General features: G+C 21.6%; 2 protein-coding genes across 9 annotated transcripts; one reads left to right on the top strand and one right to left on the bottom strand.

Moving 5' to 3' along the window:
- Positions 1–2424: 2424 nt before the first annotated feature.
- On the bottom strand, positions 2425–20959 carry LOC127290151 (facilitated trehalose transporter Tret1-2 homolog). Of its 6 annotated transcripts, none has more exons than XM_051318549.1 (7): positions 10229–10686; positions 9713–9815; positions 8559–8615; positions 7341–7476; positions 6033–6352; positions 5688–5885; positions 2425–3160 (listed from the first exon to the last, which is right to left on the bottom strand). In XM_051318549.1, the coding sequence occupies exons 2-7, from the start codon at positions 9743–9745 to the stop codon at positions 2426–2428; spliced, it is 1479 nt and encodes a 492-aa protein (XP_051174506.1). In that variant the 5' UTR covers positions 9746–9815; positions 10229–10686; the 3' UTR covers position 2425. The 6 variants fall into 6 exon arrangements, with proteins under 6 accessions (XP_051174506.1, XP_051174509.1, XP_051174507.1 ...); XM_051318552.1 differs by having other exon boundaries at positions 8579–8615; XM_051318550.1 differs by lacking the exons at positions 9713–9815; positions 10229–10686 and adding an exon at positions 20906–20928.
- Positions 15780–19334, top strand: LOC127290149 (facilitated trehalose transporter Tret1-like). 3 transcript variants are annotated; one of them, XM_051318547.1, is made up of 8 exons: positions 15780–16040; positions 16230–16328; positions 16533–16665; positions 17185–17355; positions 17435–17583; positions 17649–18211; positions 18430–18565; positions 18899–19334. In XM_051318547.1, the coding sequence occupies exons 2-8, from the start codon at positions 16278–16280 to the stop codon at positions 19190–19192; spliced, it is 1497 nt and encodes a 498-aa protein (XP_051174504.1). In that variant the 5' UTR covers positions 15780–16040; positions 16230–16277; the 3' UTR covers positions 19193–19334. The 3 variants fall into 3 exon arrangements, with proteins under 3 accessions (XP_051174504.1, XP_051174505.1, XP_051174503.1); XM_051318548.1 differs by lacking the exon at positions 16230–16328; XM_051318546.1 differs by lacking the exon at positions 15780–16040 and having other exon boundaries at positions 16059–16328.
- Positions 20960–21348: the final 389 nt, after the last annotated feature.

The following is a 21348-nucleotide window of genomic DNA, read 5'->3' as shown; positions in this document are numbered from 1 at the left end:
ATATATATATATATATATATATATATATATATATATATATATATATATATATATATACATATTTGACTTGTATTTTTTGTTATTTAATTATCGTGATGATTGTTATAATTATATTTGTTAATTTATTATTTAAGATTTTAATAATAAAATCAAATTCATTCAAAAATTTGTTGTTATTTTTTTCTTACATAATAATATATACCTACTCTGCTTTTATTCTGTTTGTAAATTAAAATTTTTGAATATTTACAATTTTGTAAATTCGAACTTTTGAATATTTAAACTTTTGAAAATTTGAACTTTTGTGTATTTAAAATTATAGAAATTCGAATTTTGATAAATTCAAAATTTTGAATACTTATTTTTGAAAATTTGAACTTTTGGGTATTTAAAATTATAGAAATTCGAATTTTGACAAATTCAAAATTTTGAATACTTTTTTTTGAAAATTCGAACTTTTGGGTATTTAAAATTATAGAAATTTGAACTTCTGGGTATTTAAACACTGGGAAATTCGAACTTTTGGTAAATTTAAATTTTTGTAAATTCGAACTTTCGGTAAATTCAAAATTTTGTAAATTCGAACTTTTGGTGAACTAAAAATTTGGAATATTTAAACATTTTAGAAATTCGAACTTTTGAATATTTAAACTTTTAAAAATTCGAACTTTTGGGTATTTAAAATTTTGGAAATTCGAACTTTTGGTAAATTCAAAATTTTGGAAATTCGAACTTTTCAATATTTAAACATTCGGAAATTCGAACTTTTGATAAATTCAAATTTTTGAATATTTAAACTTTTAAAAATTCGAACTTTTGGATATTTAAAATTTTGGAAATTCGAACTTTTGGTATATTCAAAATTTATGTAAATTCGAACTTTCGGTGAATTAAAAATTTTGATTATTTAAACTTTTGAAAATTCAAACTTTTGAATATTTAAACATTCGGAAATTCGAACTTCTGATAAATTCAAAATATGGAATATTTCAGCTTCTGAAAATTCGAACTTTTGGGTATTTAAACTTTTGGAAATTCAAACTTTTGATAAATTCAAAATTTGGAATATTTAAACATTTTAGAAATTCGAACTTTTGAATATTTAAACTATTGGAAATTTGAACTTTTGGATATTTTCACTTTTGGATTTTTAAAAATAATCTTTTATGGTAAAATTTACCATACTAACATAGTAAATTTGTAAAAAATCAAAAAAATACAGTTTTTAAAAAAGAAAAACATCTTTATTTTACATTCAAATGACTATCGGACAATCACAAGAAAAAAGAAGTACATGTATAAATTTACAAAATAACCTTAAAAAATAGGAAAATTCATTCTAGAATATAGTAAAAAAATATTTTTTTTTTTAATTTCAATAAGGCAAATAACTATGACAATGATGATGATACATTAAATTAAATTAAAAATACGATTTTTTTGATTTTTTTACTATAAATATTATATTTTTTTTTGTGGTGCGCTTTTGAAGAAAGGAATCAAAAAAAAATTATAGGTTATGTTTATAATAGTTTTACCTTGAATAAAAAGTTATAGGTTATGTTTATGATAGTTTTACCATGATTGTAAAAAATTTTAGGTTATGTTTATGACTTTGATTATAAAAGTTGTAGGTTATGTTCTCATGATAGTTCGGAGTAAAAAATTGTAGGTTATGTTTATGATAATTTAGAGAAAAAATATTTAAGGTTATGTTTATAATAGTTGTACTTTGATTATAAAAAATTTTAGATTATGTTTATGATAATTTTACCATGATTATAAAAAATTGTAAGTTATGTTTATAATGGATTAGAGTAAAAAAATTGTAGGTTATGTTTCTGATAGTTTGAACCAAAAATATTGTAGGTTATGTTTCTGATAGTTTAAAGCAACAAATTGTAGGTTATGTTTCCGATAGTTTGAAGCAAAAAATTGTAGGTTATGTTTCTGATAGTTTGAAGCAAAAAAAATTGTAGTTTATGTTTATATTTTGGAGCAAAGCAATTTTAGGTTATGTTTATATGATAGTTTAATCTTGATTATAAAAAAATTGTAAATTATGTTTATATAACAGTTTGGAGCAAAAAATTTAAGGTTATGTTTATGATAGTTTTATCCTAATTACGATTGTTTAGAGCAAACAATTTTTGTGTTATTATGATCGTTTAACGTCGATTAAAAATTTGAGGTTATGTTTACGATTGTTTTACGTTTATTTAGAATAGGTTATGTTTACGATAGTTTTACCTTTATTGAAAACAGGTCATGAATATAACCTCTTTTTTTTCTGTCCATCAAGAGGTCATTGAAAACAATTAAAAACATAACCTATAAATTTTCCATTAAGTTATATAAAACTATCATACACATAACCTATAATTTTCTTTCCCTTTCTTTCTTCTTTGAAAAAAATGAAAAAAAATCAAGGTACCATTTTCTCTTTTACATTAATCTCATCAAATTTTTCACTTATTGTCTTTTTTGCATAAATATTTTCAATTTCTTTAATTGTCTTACCTCTTGTTTCAGGTAAAAAGAAAATAACAAAAATTGTACCAAACAATGAAAATAATGCATAAAAACAAAATATACCATGTTTACCCATAATTAAAATCATATCGGGATATGCCTTAACGGAAATAAAACTAAATATATAAGCGATGCATGTTGTGAATCCAGAGAGAACGTCCTTGACCTTGGAGGGGTAAAGCTCGCCCACCATGGCGAAAGGCAACACCAGGAAACCAAGTGTACTCATGAATATGTATGAAATGAGACATATCACTGGTAAAATGTTTTCATCAGACGTCACGTAATCACGATCGTGTAGAAAAAGATAAAATGAAAGACATCCAATTGAAATGGTCATTCCTAAACCTGATAAAATTGAAAGAGTACGACGTCCAAAACGACGCGAGGCCCATGCAACTAAAAATGCACCAATAAGACGTGTTGCACCAATGAAAATTGCATTTAAATGATGATCAATTTTAACACCTGAATCCTCTGATATTTGTACTGCATAATAGACAACGGCAAAAATACCTGAAAATTGTTGAAAAAAAAAATATCCCAATAAAATAAATGACGGTATAAGTGCAGTGCGACGAAGAATATGTTTCATAAGATTCTTCTTTTTATGATGATGATGCTTCACCTAAAATAAAAAAAAAAAGCAGGGATAAAACCTAAAAATTTTAAATAATATAAATTATAATATAATATAATAATACTAATAATATAAATAATTAATAATAGTAATATAAGGCTATTAAATGATAGAAGAAGGAAAAATTTATAGGTTATGTTTATAGTAGTTTTACATTAATTCGAAAATTATAGTTTATGCTTATGATAGTTAGGAGCAAAAAATGTTAGGTTATGTTTATGATAGTTTGTAGCAAAAAAATTTGATAGGTTATGTTTATGATAGTTTGAAACAAAAATAATTATAGGTTATGTTTATGCTATTTTTACCATAATTAAAAAAATTCTAAGTTATATTAAGGCGATAGTTTGGAGAACAAAATTTATAAGTTACATTTATGATAGTTTGCATTCAAAAGTTGTAGGTTATGTTTACGATAGTTTGGAACTAAAAATTTATAGGTTATGTTTATGATAGTTTGGAGAAAAGAATTTATAGGCTACATTTAAAATAATTTTGATCCAAAAGTTATAGGTTATGTTTATGATAGTTTGGATCTAATAGTTTTAGGTTATGTTTATGATAGTTTGTGGCAAAACAGTTATAGGTTATGTTTATGAGAATATTTCCTTAATTATGATAGTTTTGAGCCAAAAATTTTAAGGTTATGTTTATGATAGTTTGAAAACAAAAATAATTATAGGTTATGTTTATAATAGTTTTACATTAATTAGAAATTTTTAGGTTATGTTTATGATAGTTTTGAGTTAAAAATTTTAAGGTTATTAAAATTATAGTTTATGCTTATGATAGTTAGGAGGAAAAAATTTTAGGTTATGTATAATTAAAATAAAGGAACTTTTAATCGTAGTAAACTAACATAAACATAACCTACAATTATTTTTACTTCTTGGGACCCTTTCTTTAGGCGCCTGCCATACAATAACTTCTTTTTATCAATTTTTTATCAATAGCACACTGAAGAAAGGGAACTTTGATTCACAAGAATTATAGATTATGTTTAGGATAGTTGGGCACAAAAAATTTATAGGTTATGTTTATGATAGTATGGGAAACAATTATAGATTATGTTTATGATAATTTAGGGCAAAAATTATAGGTTATGTTTATAAAAGTTTGGAGTAAAAAATTATAGGTTATGTTTATAATAGTTTTACATTAATTAGAAAATTATTGTTTATGCTTATGATAGTTAGGAGCAAAAAATTTTTAGATTATGTTTATGATTGTTTGGAGCAAAAAAAATTTTAGGTTATGTTTATAATAGTTTGTGGCAAAACAGTTATAGGTTATGTTTATGTTAATTTTACCTTAATTATGATAGTTTAAAGCAAAAAATTATAGGTTATGTTTATGATAGTTTGAATCAAAAATAATTATAGGTTATGTTTATGCTATTTTTACCATAATTAAAAAATTATAAGTTATGTTTATGCGATAGTTTGGAGAACAAAATTTATAAGTTATACATTTATGATAGTTTGCATTCAAAAGTTGTAGGTTATGTTTACGATAGTTTGGGTCTAAAAATTTATAGGTTATGTTTATGATAGTATGGGAAAAAAGTTATAGATTATGTTTATGATAGTATGGGAAAAAATTATAGGTTATGTTTATGATAGTATGGGAAAAAATTATAGGTTATGTTTATGATAGTTTTGTCATGATTTGTGAAGATTAAGGTTATGTTTATGATACCTTGGAGCAAAAATTATAGGTTATTTTTACGATAGTTTAGAGGCGAAAAATTGTATGATATATTTATGATAGATTAGGGCAAAAAAAATTGTAGGTTATATTTATGATAACTTGAAGAAAAAATTATAGGTTATGTTTATGATAGTTTGGAGAAAAAAAATTGATAGGTTACATTTATAATACTTTTAATCGAAAAGTTATAGGTTATGTTTATGATAGTTTATACCAAAAATTATATGTTATGTTTATGATAGTTTTTTTATGATTTGTGAAGATTAAGGTTATGTTCATGATACCTTGGAGCAAAAAATTGTAGGTTATTTTTACGATAGTTTAGGACGAAAAATTTGTAGGTTATGTTTATGATAGATTAGGGCAAAAAAATTGTAGCTTATGTTTATGATAACTTTAGAGAAAAAATTCTAAGTTATGTTTATGATAGTTTGGAGAAAAAAATTTATAGGTTACATTTATAATAATTTTGATCTAAAAATTATAGGTTACGTTTATGATAGTTTGGATCCAAAAGTTGTAGGTTATGTTAATGATAGTTAAGAAGAAAAAATTTAAAAGTTTATGTTTATGATAATTTCGAAACAAAATTGTAGGTTATGTTTATATGATAGTATTGTCATGATTTGTGAAAATTCAGGTTATGTTTATTGATAACTTGGTGAAAAAATTATAGGTTATGTTTGCTGATCGTTTAAAGTAAAATCTATATCATAAACATAACCTATAATTTTTTCTTTTCACTATATAGATAAAATATTTTAAATTTTACAAAAAAAAATTTTTTTTTTTTTTTTTTGAATACCTCAAATTCAGCCACAATTTCAGGTGGAAGTGGCGATTCTTTTGGAACGCCACGAAATTTTTTCAAAATTAATTCCGCCTCAATTAATTTACCTCTTTCACGTAACCATATTGGCGATTCGGGCATAATAAATGCAGTAATAATAAATGAAACAAGAGGAAAAATTGCACAAAGAAGTGCTACCATTCTCCAATTTTCCTGGGGGGGGGAGGCAAAAAAATATAATTTATTAAAAAAATAAATAAAACAAAAATAAATAAATAAAAAAAAAAAATAAAAAACACGACAAATAAGAAAAAATAAAATAATAAGTATAATGGAAATAAATAAAATTGAAAATTGTACCGGAAATATAAATCCAAAAATATAGACAATTAGAACGCCAGCAGCAATGGCAATGCTTGTCCATGTAACAACAGTGCTTCGCCATTTTGCCGAAGACACTTCAGCAGCATAAACTGTCGTTGGCACTGTTGCTAAACCAGTTGAAATTCCCGATAAAATTCGTCCAATAATTATTTGTTCAACATTTGTTGAAAGATAAATTGTTAACCATCCAATTAATGAGACGGTTGATATTATTAAAAGTGAAGTTTTTCTACCCCTTCGCATTACAAAACTAGTAATAAAACATCCAAATGGAATTGAAATTGCAGCAGCACTAGCTAAAAAAAAAAAAAAAAAAATTATTCTTTTAGAAATATTATTAAAAAATTTTTTAACATTACAATTTTTTTATCGTCAAAATATTATTTATATTTGTGACGCTCTCAAAAGCAAAAAAAAAAAAAAAAAAAAATTATAGGTTATGTTTATAATTGTTTTTGACTTTGATTATAAAAAAAAATTTTAAGTTATGTTTATAATTAAAATTTATAGGTTATGTTTATGATAGTTTTACCATGATTATAAAAAAAAATTTTAGGTTATGTTTATGATAATTTTACCATGATTATAAAAAAAAATACTTCCTCCATGAGGAAGCAATTTTAGGTTATGTTTATAATAATTTGGAACAAAAACATAGGTTATATTTATAATAGTTTATGATTTAAATTTATAGGTTATGTTCCTCATAGCTTTACCATGATTATAAAAAATTTTAGGTTATATTTATGATAGTTTGGTGCAAAAACAATCATAGGTTATGTTTATAATAGTTTTACATTAATTAGAAAATTATAGGTTATTTGTATAGTAGTTTTACATTAATTAGAAAATTATAGGTTATGTTTACGATATAGTTCAATAAGCAAACCAATTGTAGTTTATGATGGATTTTAGTAAAAAAAATTGTAGTTTATGTTTATATGATAGTTTGGAGTATAGCAATTATACTTTACGATAGATTGGAACAAAAAATTATAGGTTAAGTTTATAATAGTTTTACCTTAATAAACAAGCAATAGATTATTTTTTTATGCCTATATTTTAAAAAATACAAAAAGAGGATTAAAATTAAAAAAAAAATGTTTAATTCTTTATTACCAAAAAAAAAAAACAAACTGATTTTTACATATATAATTAAAATTTTTAATCAAACAATCATAAACATAACCTCAAATTTTTTTTTTTTTTTTGTTTTCTTTTTTAAGTTTCCGTTTTTTAAAAGAGAGCGTCACATTTTTTGTACATAAAAATAAAAATACAAACCAATCCATGAAGCTTGATTGTCATTAATTTTAAATTCACTATTTGGAGATTGAAGCGGTGGTAGCGCAACGGTACTATAACCAAATCCCATTGAAGGTCCCATAACTGATAAATTTGCTAAAACGCACATCTGTAACTGAATTTTCAAGTAAAAAATAAAAATATATTATTTTAAATAATTTTTCCTAGTTTAATAATAATAATAATAATAATAATTTTATGTTACTAATTATATTATTTTATTATTATTATTATTATTAAATTTTGTTTAAAACCAAAATAAAAATAATTTTACTCCTATTTTTTATGAATGATATTTTTTTTTAAATATAAAATATGGAAATAGAATCATGAATATGGAAAAATAATAATGTCTTGACAATGTCAATGACATTATTGTGCGAGAAATCCAACTGATCTCGTGACTCAATTTATATATATATATATATTATTATTATACTATCGTTTCTATATCTGTTATGTCATTATGAGTATTTCTTTTATTTTAATGATACAAATAAGCTATATATATATATATATATATATATATATATATATTTTAATAATTTTGAAATATTTAAATTTCATATATATATATATATATATATATCCTTTGGCGGTGTTTGTGAATTTAATTATAAGATTCTTAATTGATAACCTATTGTCATGTACAAGTAATTAAGAGAATATTATAACACATTTTTTTTTTTTTTTTTTATTTTTATTTTTAATCTAAGAATGAATTTGATTAAAGACTTGTACCGACAATCTGAGAACATATGTATGTTATGAGTTTGATAAAGTCAGACAAACAAATTGATGCAAGCAATAAATTTCGATTTGTCTTATAAACTCGCGAGAGTTTTATTGATTAACAAGGATAAAGTGACAATTAAATAATTTTTCCTAAGCCAAATAGCAAAAAAATTAATAATTATTATTTTTTCCACCTAAACATTTTTTTAGAAAATAATAATAATAAAAAAACAATAATAATATAAAATAATAATAACAATAATAAAATAAAATAATAATAATATTAATAATATAATAATAATAATAATAATAATAATAATAATAATAATAATAATAATAATAATAATAATATAATAATAATAATACTTATTATAAAATAATCATAAAAATAATTATAATAATATTAATAATAATAATAATAATAATAATAATAATAATAAAAATAATAATAATAATAATTACCTGATAAAAAGTTCCTTTACCTTTCGATTGTCTTTTGATATCGAGATTAGATTTCATCTAGAGCAAAAGAAAAGAGAATAAAATTAACAAACAAAAAAAAAATTGTAATAATAATTTAATTTATATTTTTTATTTTAATTATCGAGAAAAAAAATGAAATAATTTCATTTGTGTAACAACAATGACATCAAATTTGATAAAATTTGTTAAATGACAATGCAAAATTATAATATTGCTACAAATGACGCGCTATTGAACAAAAGGGACTTAAGAAACATAAAAAAAAATTATAGGTTATGTTTATGATAGTTTTACCTTAATTAAAAATTCCTTTTTTTTCTAATTATAAAATCAATAGTAAATTTTTCTATGTAATTAAGTAAAAATAAATTTTATTTTACTTCTTTTTGTCTATTTTTACTCAAAACTATCATAAACATAACCTATAATTTTTTTTTTTTTTTTTTTTTTTTTTGAACAAATTAAAACTATCATAAACTTATAATTTTTCTAAATTAAGGTAATACTAAACATAACCTATAACTTGTTACTTCTAAGATTTATGTTTAAGGAATAACTATCATAAACATAACCTATAATTTTTTTTAAAAAGGTAAAACTATCATATAAATTTATAATTTTTTTTTAATTAAGGTAATACTATCATAATCTGTAATTTGTTGCTTCTAAGATTTCTATTTGCCAAACTATCATACACATAACCTATAAATTATTGTTTCTTAAGTTCCTTTTTTCCAAAATATCATAAACATAACCTATAATTTGTTGCTTCTATTATTCCTGTTTTCCAAACTATCATATACATAACCTATAAATTATTTTCTTATGGTTCCTTTTATTTAAACTATTATAACTTTTTTTAATCAAGACATAAAACAATCATAAACATAACCTATAATTTTTTAACTTTTTAGGTCCATTTTATCGCAGAGTACGTCACAAATAATAAGTAGTAAATAAATAGTAAATAAATAGTAAATAAATAGTAAATTTTTAATAGTTGAAGTAGAAAAATATTTCATTTTTTTCTATGTCTGTTTTTGAAAGTTAAATATTGAATTAAATCAAAGGATATATTTAGAAAAAAAAATTTTTTTTTATTGTTTATCGAAAATTCCAAAAATCCTGCTTACCTTGACCTCTTTGGATTCCATCTTTTTATTCATATATATATATTTTAAAAATTACAAGATCCCTTCACTGTTTTCAATCACTCGACAAAACTTTCACTTCGTTCTGTAATTAACACTCTAATGTTATAAAAAAAAATAAAAATTCAAAACAAAATTTCCATTTTTTTAAATGCAAAATTCCACGATTTAATTGTGTTTACACTATAAAGATTATGAAACTAGGTAAGATTTAATTAATCTCCTTTTGAGAACATATAAAAATAAATAATAATAAAAAATAATAAGCAAATAATAAAAAATAAAAATAGAAATAAATAAATAATAATAAATAATAAAATAAATAATAAAAAATAAAAAAAAAATAATAGAAATAAATAATAAAAATAAATTTGTACCTACTAAAATAAAATATATTCTTAAATAATCGATAAAAAAAATCAATAAAATAGCTAAAAAAAATAAATTAACATTCAAATTTTTTTAAACTTTCAATATGGTATTTTTTTTTAAACTCACATTTTTTCTATTATTTTTCTTTTCTTTTTCCCCTTTTTGTCTTATAAAATATGAAAAATTTCGAATAATTTAAATATAAATACTATTTTCAATTTTCCTACTTGTCGCCTAAGATGGTAAAAATAATTTAAAAAATTAAAAAATATAAAAAATAAAACAATTTTTTTTTTGGTTCATCAAAAAAAAAAAAAAAAACCAGAATTAACTATAATATTTAAATTATTTTTTTTTATTATTATTCAAATGCAAAAGTCACTATTAATTTTAATAACTTGAAAAAATTATTAACAATCTGTGAATTATAAAATAATAGTGAAAATAATTAATCAGATCCATTATCTATATACGCGAATAAATATATATGTATATATATATAGTTAAAATTTCAGAAGAAGAGTTTCTTCTGTCGAGTCTCGTTATCGACTGAATGGACGAATGATTTTCTCCCTCTCACACAGGGACTTGAATCCTATAAGCAGACACTTCTTATTCTGGAGTGACTGGATCATTATATTAAATATATATATATATATATATATATATATCAATTCATATTTCTCGTCATTGGGATTTTATACTGGTTTATCTTATCGAATTTTTTTAATACTAATTTTTTATATAGACTTTCAAAATTCGCGCGCTTTAACGTAGAATGATCGGTTAATATCTGTTTTGAGTTTTTTCATGAACGAAAAAGTTAAACAAATTTTTAACATTATTTTATGTCAAATTTATAAATTTTAAGATAAATAATATTTTTAAGATCCCTTTTTTTAAGTAATTTGTTTTTTTAAATGTATTTATTTTCATTTAAGTATACGTATTTATTTAAAGATTATATATATATATATCATTAACATAACCTATATTTTTTAAAATTAAGATCAGAAACTATCATAAACATAACCTAAAATTTTATGCTTCAAACTATCATAATTAAGGTAAAACTATCATAAACATAACCTAAAATTTTTGCTCCAAACTATCGTAAGTATAACCTATAATTTTATTATTCATCTTTAATATTAAACATCCTTTTTGTTGTTGTTATTACTATTATTATTCATCATTAATATAAAACAAACCTTTGTTTTGCTACCTGCATCACTTTTTTTAATATTCTCTTACGTGTCCACTGTCGCATATGAAACAAAAAAAGAATAATTTATTAATTTTAAAAAAGTGATATCAATCTTTTTAGAAAATTTATATTATTTTGTTGTTGTTGTTATTAGTAAAACTATTATAAACATAACCTAACATTTTTTAAAAAAATCCTAAGTCAGAAACTATCATAAACATAACCTATATTTTTTTACTCGAAATAAACTTATCATAGATATAACCTATGATTTTTTACTCGAAATAAAATTATCATAGATATAACCTATGATTTTTTAATCAAATAAATGAATTATAAACATAACTTTTCATAATCTAGGTTTAAAACTATCATAAACATAACCTACAATTTTTTTTTTATAATCGACGTCAAATACTATGATAAACATAACCTATAATTTCTTAAATCAAGAACAAAAACTATCATATAACCTACAATTGTTTGCTCCAAACTAATTTAAACATAACCTATATGTATTTGCAAATAAAAATCTGGAACTATTATAAACGTAACCTACAATTTTTTTTTAGAATTAAAGTAAAAAAAAAACTATCTCATGAACATAACCGACAATTTTTTTTGTAATTAATGTCAAAAACTAATGTGAACATAAACTTTTGATTTTTTACTCCAAACTATCTTAAACATAAACTTTAATTTCTTAATCGAAATTAAAAAATTTTTATAAACATAACCTACAATTTTTTACACCTAACTATTATAAACATAACCTATATCAAAAAACAGTATCATAAACATAACCTCCATTTTTTTTAAATTAAAGTCAAAAACTATGATAAACATAACCAACAATTCCTTAGTCCAACTTATCTGAAACATAACCTATAATTTTTTAATCAAGATCAAAACTATCATAAAAAATAACCTACAATTTTTTGCTTCCAACTATTATAAAAATAACCTACAATTTTTTATATTGTCTAGGTCAAATAATATTAGGGGCCGTCCATAAACTACGTTACCTATTTTAAGGGGGGGGGGAGGGGATCTAAAAAGAATGAAGAAGTGGTAACGTAGTTTATGGACGGCCCCTTATAAACATAACCTATAATTTTTCGCTCTAAACTATCATAAACATAACCTATGATTTTTTACAATTATAGTCAAAAACTATATTATAAACATAACCTTCATTTTTTTAATCAAAATCAGAAACACAGAAAGTATAAACATAATCATAAACAATAATAAAACATATATTTCTAACTTAATCAAGATCTACATAACCTACATTTTTTTAAATCCAAGTCAGTAACTATCATAGACATAACCTATGTCTTTTTTGATCAAGATCAGAAACTATCATGAACATAACCTATAATTTTTTTTTTTAATCTCACGTCCTTTTCAAATCTTTTCCTTTCTTCTTAAAAAAAAAATGCTGACTTTGAAAATAATCAGCAGATATTATAACATGATAAAGGTTACCATTAATTTATATTATATCAAAATTATTCATAATTATTATTATTATTATTTAGATATTCTTTCATTGTAATCATACTTTTTATTTATTTATTTGATAATTTAAAAAAAAATTAAAATAGATAAATTTGACACAATATAAAAATTGTTAATAAACAAAAATTTTTTTTATCGGAATTCCGATGACAATATTTTCCGGTAAATCGTTCCACGTGGAAATAGATTCGCACAAAAATGTCACGGTCGCACGTGTATGTAAAACTTTTGTTTGAAAAATAATACCTAATATATGATTAATATATATATATGTATATGTACGTATATTTATATTTATCCTCTTTCTCTGATTGTAAACTTGCAATTTTTTTTTATATTAAAAGGTATCATAAAGATAATAATAATTTTAATTCTATATAAAAGGAAAATAAAAATATATGTGCAACTTTAAATCATTATTTTTGAGATCTATATTAATAATCATTTTCCTCCATATGCAGAAATGATTAAAAGTAATAATAATTTAACAATAATAATAATGATAATAATAATAATAATAATAATAATAATAAGGGGCCATTCATTAATTACGTAAGGACGATTTTGGCTAATTTTGACCCCCCCTACCCCCATGTAAGGATACATAAGATTTTTCGGACCCCCCCCTCCTCCTTCTTACGTAAGTTTTTAACAATATTAATGTAATTAAAAAATTAATTACATCAATACAAATGGAAAATACTAGGCAAAATCTTACGTAAGATTAGCTTCTACCCCCCACCCCCCCACGTAAGACCATGTAGAGATTTTATATACCCCCCCTCCCCCTAAGGACCCTTACGTAATTAATGAATGGCCCCTAATAATAATTTAACAATAATAATAATAATAATAATAATAATAATAATAAATAATTTATAAAATTGAATTTCAATGAAATTATCATATAAACGTTTTTGATAATAATCAATATAAATGTATGTGAACGTCAAAAAAATATAAAAGATGAATTTTGATAAACTTGTTTTCTTTTTTGTTTTTTTGCACTAAAGATAATGAATTTTCATGATTTCAAAAAACGATAATAAAATTAAACATTCTAAGGAAATGTTTAACCAAGGTTATGACTATGTAATTCTGCAAAATAAAGTCATAATACACTTTGTCTATTAGTTATATTCTATTTTTAACAATTGCAACAGTTGCTTCTTTAAAAGATTAATTAATAATATTTATACTACCGGTTTCTTAATAATATTAATAATCTCAAGTATAATGTACTTTTAAACAAAACAAATTTAATGTTGATAATTGAAAATTTGAAATTATTGATAAGGTTTAAGAGTAATATCTTATTATTACTATTTATTATTATTATTTATTATTATTATTTATTATTATTATTGTTATTATTATTATTATTATTATTATTATTATTATTATTATTATTATTAGAAGTATTGTATGGCAAAAATGTTAAATGAATCATTGAAGGATCAAAATTTAATGATAAAAGAGACACGTGTGAGAGTGAAAAAATTTCTAAAGTAGCTTATAAGATTATATATGCGCGAATCATTTATAGGATTATAGAAAAATCTGCAGAAAATTAATATATATTTGTTTAAGCATTAACAAAACTGCGATATCTTATTTTTCAAAAAAAAAAAAAAAATTAAAGGTAAATTTGATTTTTTATTTAATTTTTTTGAAATTAAAATATAAAAACATATAATGAATATACTTAATTTCTTAAATACCTTTATAAACCATTGGAAATCATTTAAAATATAATTTTTTTTTTTAATGCAAAAAATTAAGAAAGGAAAAATGTAATAATTTATTAATATAATAATAATAATAATAATAATGTGACATTGTTGTATTATTATTATTAGAAAATGCGAAAAAAAATTGACAAAAATATGTATATTTCAAATTATTATAGTTTATTTTTATTGCAAGGTCTCACTTCAATTGTGCGAAGAGATTTTGTAATCATTAAATCATTTGATATCACACAATAAAGACGCAATGATTATAAATTTATCTATATCACATATGTGTGATACATATATATTTATATATGCGTATGAAATATGAAGGCTGTCATTTTTTTTTTTTTTTTTTTTTTTTTTTTTTTTTTAGTTACAATGTTATTTTGTGATAATGTGAAATATACAAATTTTCCAAATAAGTTTAGTTTCAGAATTAGTCATAAAAATTTTTAATTTCAACATATAAAAACATATAACTTTATTCACACGAATTTTTCAAAAATTCTAAAAATTATTAAAATATCTTCTATTTCTCCATTGTAATTACGATTTGGTTTTCTAATACTTGTTTTGAAATATTAAAAATATTTAAATATTTTCAAAAAAAAAATTTTGAAATATTTCAAATTTAAAAAAAAAATTTTTGAAATATTTTTTGGTTTGAATTTCCAAAAAAAAAAGTTCGAATTTTTATATAACCAAATTTCTAAAAGTTCGAATGTTTATTTAATCGAATTTCCAAAAAAAAAGTTCGAATATATGTGATCGAATTTCAAATTTCGAAATTATAATTGAATATTTAAGATAAAATTTTTTTTATTTTTAAAAACTCACGTATTTGAAGATTCTCATTCCTAATGATTTGAAAATAATCCAAACTACCCATTGTTCCAAAAGTCTAAAAAAAAAAATTATACATCAATTTGTAACATCTAAGAAAAAATGATTAGTTATTAAATTTTAAATTAAATTATAACCTTAAATTAATTTAAATTATATGAATTTTAAAAAAATTTTCAGTTGTGTTACTAGTTACAAAAAAAGAAAAAAAAAAGAAAATTGCATTTCCCTAATGGAATAATAAGATGATTTTTTAGTTAAAATGAGAGAAAATATTTGTCAACAAAACGAATTTTCTTATATTCATATAATGGAAGGGGAGAGTGAAAGAAAGATGAAATCCAGTGATACAACATATCTGCGATAATAAACATACTATATGCATATAAATATAAATTATCTTTCGGGGGGTCATATTCTAAAGTAAAGACTACTGTTTGTCTTTTTTTTACACCGAAAAAAATATATATATATTAAAAAGAAAACCATAAATTCATTTATATAAATAAAATATAGATTCATACATTTTAAGTTGTGTAGTTTGTAAAGAAAATGTTTTCTTCGAATATTATTATAAACAAGCAACAGATTGTACATTAAAATGACGTGTAACCACTGAACGAAGTCTGTAAGTATCTATATATCTATAAAATATATAGATATATCCAATTTCAAAAAGTAAATTACTGCCCGTTATATGATAACAACGTAAACCTGTCTACCATAAAAATAATGTTCAGAGTATAGTTTTCATTCTCAGAGTGTTCACACATTTATGATTTAAAAAAAAATTTTCACTTACATAAGTTATTAATAGGTATATAATTAGAATACGTACGTTTGGTGTCAAAAAAAAGAAAAAAAAATGGTTCAACTATGTGGAATAAGTTGTATTAAAAGAGAAACTACATTTCAGGTATTTAAAATTGACAAAAAAAATTTTTACTTGTTACAAAAATAATAATAATAATAATAATTGCTTCCTAAGTTTACATATTTATGTTATTTACAAAATATTTCTTGGGAGGGCACTGATATAAATTTTTTTTTTCAAATAGCCAATATTCTAAAAATGTTATCACTGATAAAATAATTGTTTATAATAATAAAAATTTTACAGATAATTTTCAGTGTATTAGCATTAATTAATTTAGTACCAGCAGGAATGACTGTTGGATATTCTTCAATTGCTCTACCTTATTTAAATGATACACATGATATAAATTTAACAAATCAGGAACCAACAATATTTGGTGAGAAATTAAGATAAATATTAACAAATGATAAAATTGATATAATTAGTATTTATTTTTATTGCAAAGAAACTGGTATTTATTTTATTTTTCAAGGCAAGTAAAATTATTTTATGTAATGTGCTCTGAAGAAAGGAAACGAGCAAAAAAAAAATTATAGGTTATGTTTATAATAGTTTTACTATTAAAAAGTTCCTTTAAAAGTATATATATGAAAAATCAATTTTTGTGAAATACTTATATGTCTAATAAATTGACAAATATTTTTACTTCCAACTATCATAAACATAACCTAGAATTTTTACGTTCTTTGGTTTCTTCATTCAGAGCTCGTACTATTATTGTTAGGATCCTACATAGAGTTTTGTTCAAAGTTATTGTATTCTGTTTTTAATAACAGTAACACTATGTAAATGTCTTTTCTGGTTTTCAAAAAAACCCTTTTTTCTTTTTTTTTAACAACTTTTTTTTTCTATTGCTTTTTGGTGATAATCTTATTTTTTTGATTATCCTATACAGCATCAATACCGTCAATATTTATGTTGATCGGTTGTGTAACAAGCATCTATACCATGACCTTTGGAAGAAGAATAGCAATTACCTCCGGAAGTTTGACGAATATTATTGGATGGACAGTTATAGCATCAAGCTATAACATACCACAATTATTAATAGGACGAATAATAGCAGGTATAGATTAAAAAAGAAGAAATTTAAATTTTTTTCTCAATTAAAAAATTGAGTATAGAAAATACTTTTTTTTATATAGGATTTGCTATGGGATTATGTACAGTACCTGGTGTAGCATATATTTCCGAAATGACAACAATTAAACTTTCACCTACACTCAATTCTTGTTCTAGTCTTTTTATCTCCCTAGGGACATTATTCATATATTTTCTTGGCTACATTATTGAGGTATAAAAAAAATTAACTATCAATAAAGTAAAATTCTGTAATAGAAAATGATTTTTTTTTCTTAGGGAAATTGGCGACTTGTAGCATGTTTTCCAATTTTAGTCTCTCTATTATCAACATTATTAACTATTATTTATCTACCCGAAAGTCCACGTTGGCTTTTAATTCAAAATCAAGAGGAAAAAGCAAAACAATCACTATTAAAATTACGTGGATTAAAAAATAAATCAATTAAATTTGAAAATGAATTTACAAATATGATTTTATACAACGAATCAAAATATGGTAAAAAAAATCAACTCAATACTGTATCAATCACTTTGGATAGTGATAATAAAAATTTTGAAATAATATCACTGAATCATAGTGAGGGAAACATTTTTCAGAAATTATCATCAAATATCGTCTATTTAATGGAAATGTTTAAAATATCTGAAGTTTGGAAACCATTTTTAATACTTAATACATTTTTCTTTTTTCAACAATTTTGTGGAATTTATGTTGTTAATGCATATGCTGTGAAATTAGTGTCAAAAACAGGAATTACACAAGATCCATTTCAAGTAACAGTGATAATTGGAATTTTACAAATATTTGGTGAACTTGGACAAATATTAACCAGCAGCAGGTTTCTTTTAAAATTGTTTTTATAATGATAATTTTTTTTTTTTAAATTAATTTAATTTCTTTTTTGCTAATATAGACTGAAGAAAATTTAGTTGATGGATAAATATTTTTTTGAATCAAATATATATTTATTTGTATCAAATAATTTTTTTTCGGTACAAATATTGTGTTTTTAATTTTAGAAACTAATTTTCTTTTTTTTTAATAATTTCCAAACAGATTGGGTCGAAGAAAAACGGCAATTATTTCAGGTGTTGGAATGACAATATCAATAACAACTCTTGGTGTTTATAATCAATTTTTTCTATCTAATGAATTATCGACAATTCCATTAGTTTGCATTTTTATATTTGTGGTAATTATTAATATTTATAATAAAATTAATTTATTTGATTCAAATAATCGATTACTTGACTATTATTAAATAAATATTTTTTTCTAGTTAATAATTATTACTTGAGTCAATTAAATGGTATTTGTTGAAAATAAATATTTATTTGTTACAACTAAATATTTATTCGTATTAAATATCATTTAATTGACTCAAATAATAATTATTAAATAGACAAATAAATTGATATTAGTCAAGTAATCGATTAATTGAATGAAATAAATTTTTTTTCAGTTCAATTTTGAAAATATTTTTATTAAAAGGCTATTATATAATTTTTTTTCTTTTCTATTTTAGACTTTAGGAACTTTTGGTTTTGTCAATTTACCATGGTCAATGATTGGCGAACTTTATCCAACAAGATATGTTCATATTTTAGGACCAATCACAACTTGTTTTTGTGGATTATTTAATTTTTCAACAATTTATTTATATCCAACTCTCGAGAAATTAAGTCCAATTTTTGCAATTTATTTTTATAGTTTTTGTTCATTTTGTGCGACGATTTTTATTATATTCACATTACCGGAAACAGTGGGAAAATCAAAAATGGAAATAGAAAAACAATTTAAAAAAAGGGAAATTAATTGAGAAAAAAGAGGAAATATATTTTTTTTTTTTTTGAAAAAAAGGAAATAATTTTAAATTTAATACTCGAATATATTGTTAGCGCTACATCCAGAGAAATGTTTTATTTGAACCAAATATGTATAATATATTTGAGTTAAATATATATTTACTGTTTTTAGTCAATTTAGTTTTTTTTATTCATCATTAATATTAAACAAACCTTTTTTTTTTAAATCCGCTGAAACTATTGGTACAAACAAAATCAGGGTGTCTAACAACTGTTAGGAAAAAAATTCTCTGACTTTTCCCTGACCATTTAAATTTACTGACTTTTTCCTGACTTCCCTGACCGTTAGACACCCTGATAATCGCCTCACAGCCTATGAGCCTACTAATCTATTTATTTTTGGGGTAAATAAAATTTTTTATTTAAATGAAATAAAAATTTAAATGAATTAAATATTTATTTAAATCAAATAAATATTTATTTGAATCAAATAAAAATTTATTTGAATCAAATAAAAATTTATTTGTCTCTGATGAGACAAATTATATCATTTTTCTGGGTGTATTTTTTTTCTGTAATTAAAAAAACAGAAATAATTTTTTTTTTTTAATTAATTATTTTTTTAAAAAAAGAAATAATTTCAATTCAAAATACACGAATATATTTTTTTAACCGTTATTTAGGATCAAAAATTATTATATATTATTAAAATTTTAAAAAAAAACATATTTTTGTCCATTTTGGAAATTTTTGTTTTTGAAAAAAATAAATTTTTTTTTAAATCCACACGATTGATTGTTCAAAATCATGAAAAAAGCGTATAAAAAAATTCGATGATGAAAAATAAATCAAAATTGTACAGAAGAAATTGATTTTTTAAAAAAAAATAACACCAGTAAAATTTAAACCAATCAAAATTCCTTTTTAACTATTTTCTTTTTTTTTATTTTTGGAAAAAAAATAAATTATTTAACAATTTTAAATCATTAAAAAAAGACTTTTAAAAAAATCGACAATGAAAAATAAGAAAAATTGCGAGAAAAATTCAAAAAAAAAAAAAAAAGAAAAAAAAATATAAAAAGAAGGAAATAATATTAATTCCATGAATATATTTGTTAACCCTATTTTTTCTATGATTATTCACAAATTTTCCTTTTTTTTTGCAAAAAAAAATCGGATTTAAACCAATTAAAATTCGTTTTTAACTATTTTCTTTTTTTTTTTTATTTTTGGAAAAAAAAATAAATTATTTAACAATTTTAAATCATTAAAAAAAAGACTTTAAAAAAATCGACAATGAAAAATAAGAAAAATTGCGAGAAAAATTCAAACAAAAAAAAAAGAAAAAAAAAATATTATAAAAAGAAGGAAATAATTTTAATTCCAAGAATATATTTGTTAACCCTATTTTTTTCTATGATTATTCACAAATTTTCCTTTTTTTTTATTGCAAAAAAAGAATCCGATTTAAATACATTTTTTTAAATACAATCCTTTTTTTGTAAAGAAAAAAAGAAAAATTTTGTGATTAAAACATTAATATATTGCTGATAATAATTATAATAATTCGAGTCAACAATAAATCGACTTTATGGAAAATAATTTTTTTATACCTTAACCTAAACAATGTGCATAGAAAATTTGTATATTTTTAATATCTAGAAATTTGTCTAAACAATTTTTCATTCACAAAATATTTAATTAAAAGATTATTAAACAAAACGTACCTTTTCATTTATTCTTCTCTTCCTCTGCGAATTGCTTTTTGTATAACGAACATTTTCACGTTTTTTTTTTTTTTTCTTCTATACTTGTTTGGCGCCGATATTGTTGTGTGTTCCATGGACGTAGAAAACTTCTAGTCGAGGAGACATTGACTCACAATTATGAATGCGAAATTGTTTCTTAAACCGTCCACTAACGTGAGCGCTACGATCGAATCTTTCTTTTTTCGGCGCTTACTTCAAGGCATTAACTTTAAGGCTTCACTTTCAACAATATATAATTTGCGCATAATGCTGCGCGCGCAACTATTGCCAACTGTTGCAACGCAAAATGTTCACTTAAGGTGCTTCTACAATATTTAGTTATTTAGAAAAGAATAGACATATTGTTTTTGTCTTTATTTTTTAAAAATGAATTTCTTTTATTAGAAAAAAATTAATTCACC

This window comes from Leptopilina boulardi, unplaced genomic scaffold (genome assembly GCF_019393585.1).
Source record: "Leptopilina boulardi isolate dan_hultmark-lab unplaced genomic scaffold, ZJU_Lbou_2.1 LbouV2_55, whole genome shotgun sequence".
Classification (NCBI taxonomy): domain Eukaryota; kingdom Metazoa; phylum Arthropoda; class Insecta; order Hymenoptera; family Figitidae; genus Leptopilina; species Leptopilina boulardi.
The sequence above is the reverse complement of the archived record's forward strand: the minus strand, read 5'-3'. Positions and strand labels throughout refer to the sequence as shown.

Bases quoted from the DNA above. Each gene is read 5' to 3' on its own strand.
- LOC127290151 (XM_051318549.1), bottom strand. From the start codon at position 9,745: ATGAATAAAAAGATGGAATCCAAAGAGGTCAAG. The intron at 6,353-7,340 runs GTTTGTATTTTT...TTTTTTTTTTAG, and splicing joins CAATCAAGCTTCATGGATTG to CTAGTGCTGCTGCAATTTCA. The intron at 5,886-6,032 runs GTACAATTTTCA...TCCCCCCCCCAG, and splicing joins TTTTTGGATTTATATTTCCG to GAAAATTGGAGAATGGTAGC.
- LOC127290149 (XM_051318547.1), top strand. From the start codon at position 16,278: ATGGTTCAACTATGTGGAATAAGTTGTATTAAAAGAGAAACTACATTT. The intron at 16,329-16,532 runs GTATTTAAAATT...AAAATTTTACAG, and splicing joins AAAGAGAAACTACATTTCAG to ATAATTTTCAGTGTATTAGC. The intron at 17,356-17,434 runs GTATAGATTAAA...TTTTTTATATAG, and splicing joins AATAGGACGAATAATAGCAG to GATTTGCTATGGGATTATGT.